Below are 529 nucleotides of genomic sequence, written 5' to 3'. Positions count from 1 at the left end.
CTGGATTACTCCTCGTCCGGGGTCTCCACCAGCGACGCCTCCCCCCTGGACCCCATCACCGAAGAGGACGAGAAGTCCGACCAGTCCGCCAGCAAGCTCCTCCCGGGCAGGAAGTCCTCAGAGAGGCCCAGTCTCTTCCCGACGGACCTGAAGCTCAAGGGCGGGGGCCTGCGCTACCAGAAGCTGCCCAGCGACGAGGACGAGTCTGGCCCGGAAGAGTCCGACCACACGCCCCTGCTCCGTGACGACAAGGACAGGAAGGCCGAGGCCCGGGCGGAGAGGGCGCCCCGGTCCCCGGAGCGCAGCGCCGAGCCCATCCGCACCTTCATCAAGGCCAAGGAGTACCTGTCAGACGCCCTGCTCGACAAGAAGGACTCGTCCGACTCGGGCGTGCGCTCCAGCGAGAGCTCCCCCAACCACTCGCTGCACAACGAGGCGGGCGACGCGCGGCTGGAGAAGGCCAACCTCATCGAGCTGGAGGAGGACGGCCCGGGCCGGCGGGGGCTGCCGCGCAGCCTGGGCTGCCTGC

The 529-nt window shown here is 69.8% G+C and overlaps 1 protein-coding gene across 1 annotated transcript in view; it reads left to right on the top strand.

Annotated features, from left to right (window-relative positions):
* The window catches only part of KIDINS220 (kinase D-interacting substrate 220kDa), a 57,007-nt gene that overhangs the window by 54,566 nt on the left and 1,912 nt on the right, over positions 1 to 529 (top strand). The window contains exon 31 of the mRNA XM_015564937.1: positions 1 to 527. Within this exon, the coding sequence (XP_015420423.1) occupies positions 1 to 527 (527 nt within the window). The remainder of the gene's footprint in view (positions 528 to 529) is intronic.

This window comes from Myotis davidii, unplaced genomic scaffold, assembly GCF_000327345.1.
Source record: "Myotis davidii unplaced genomic scaffold, ASM32734v1 scaffold61, whole genome shotgun sequence".
NCBI lineage: Eukaryota > Metazoa > Chordata > Mammalia > Chiroptera > Vespertilionidae > Myotis > Myotis davidii.
The sequence above is the reverse complement of the archived record's forward strand: the minus strand, read 5'-3'. Positions and strand labels throughout refer to the sequence as shown.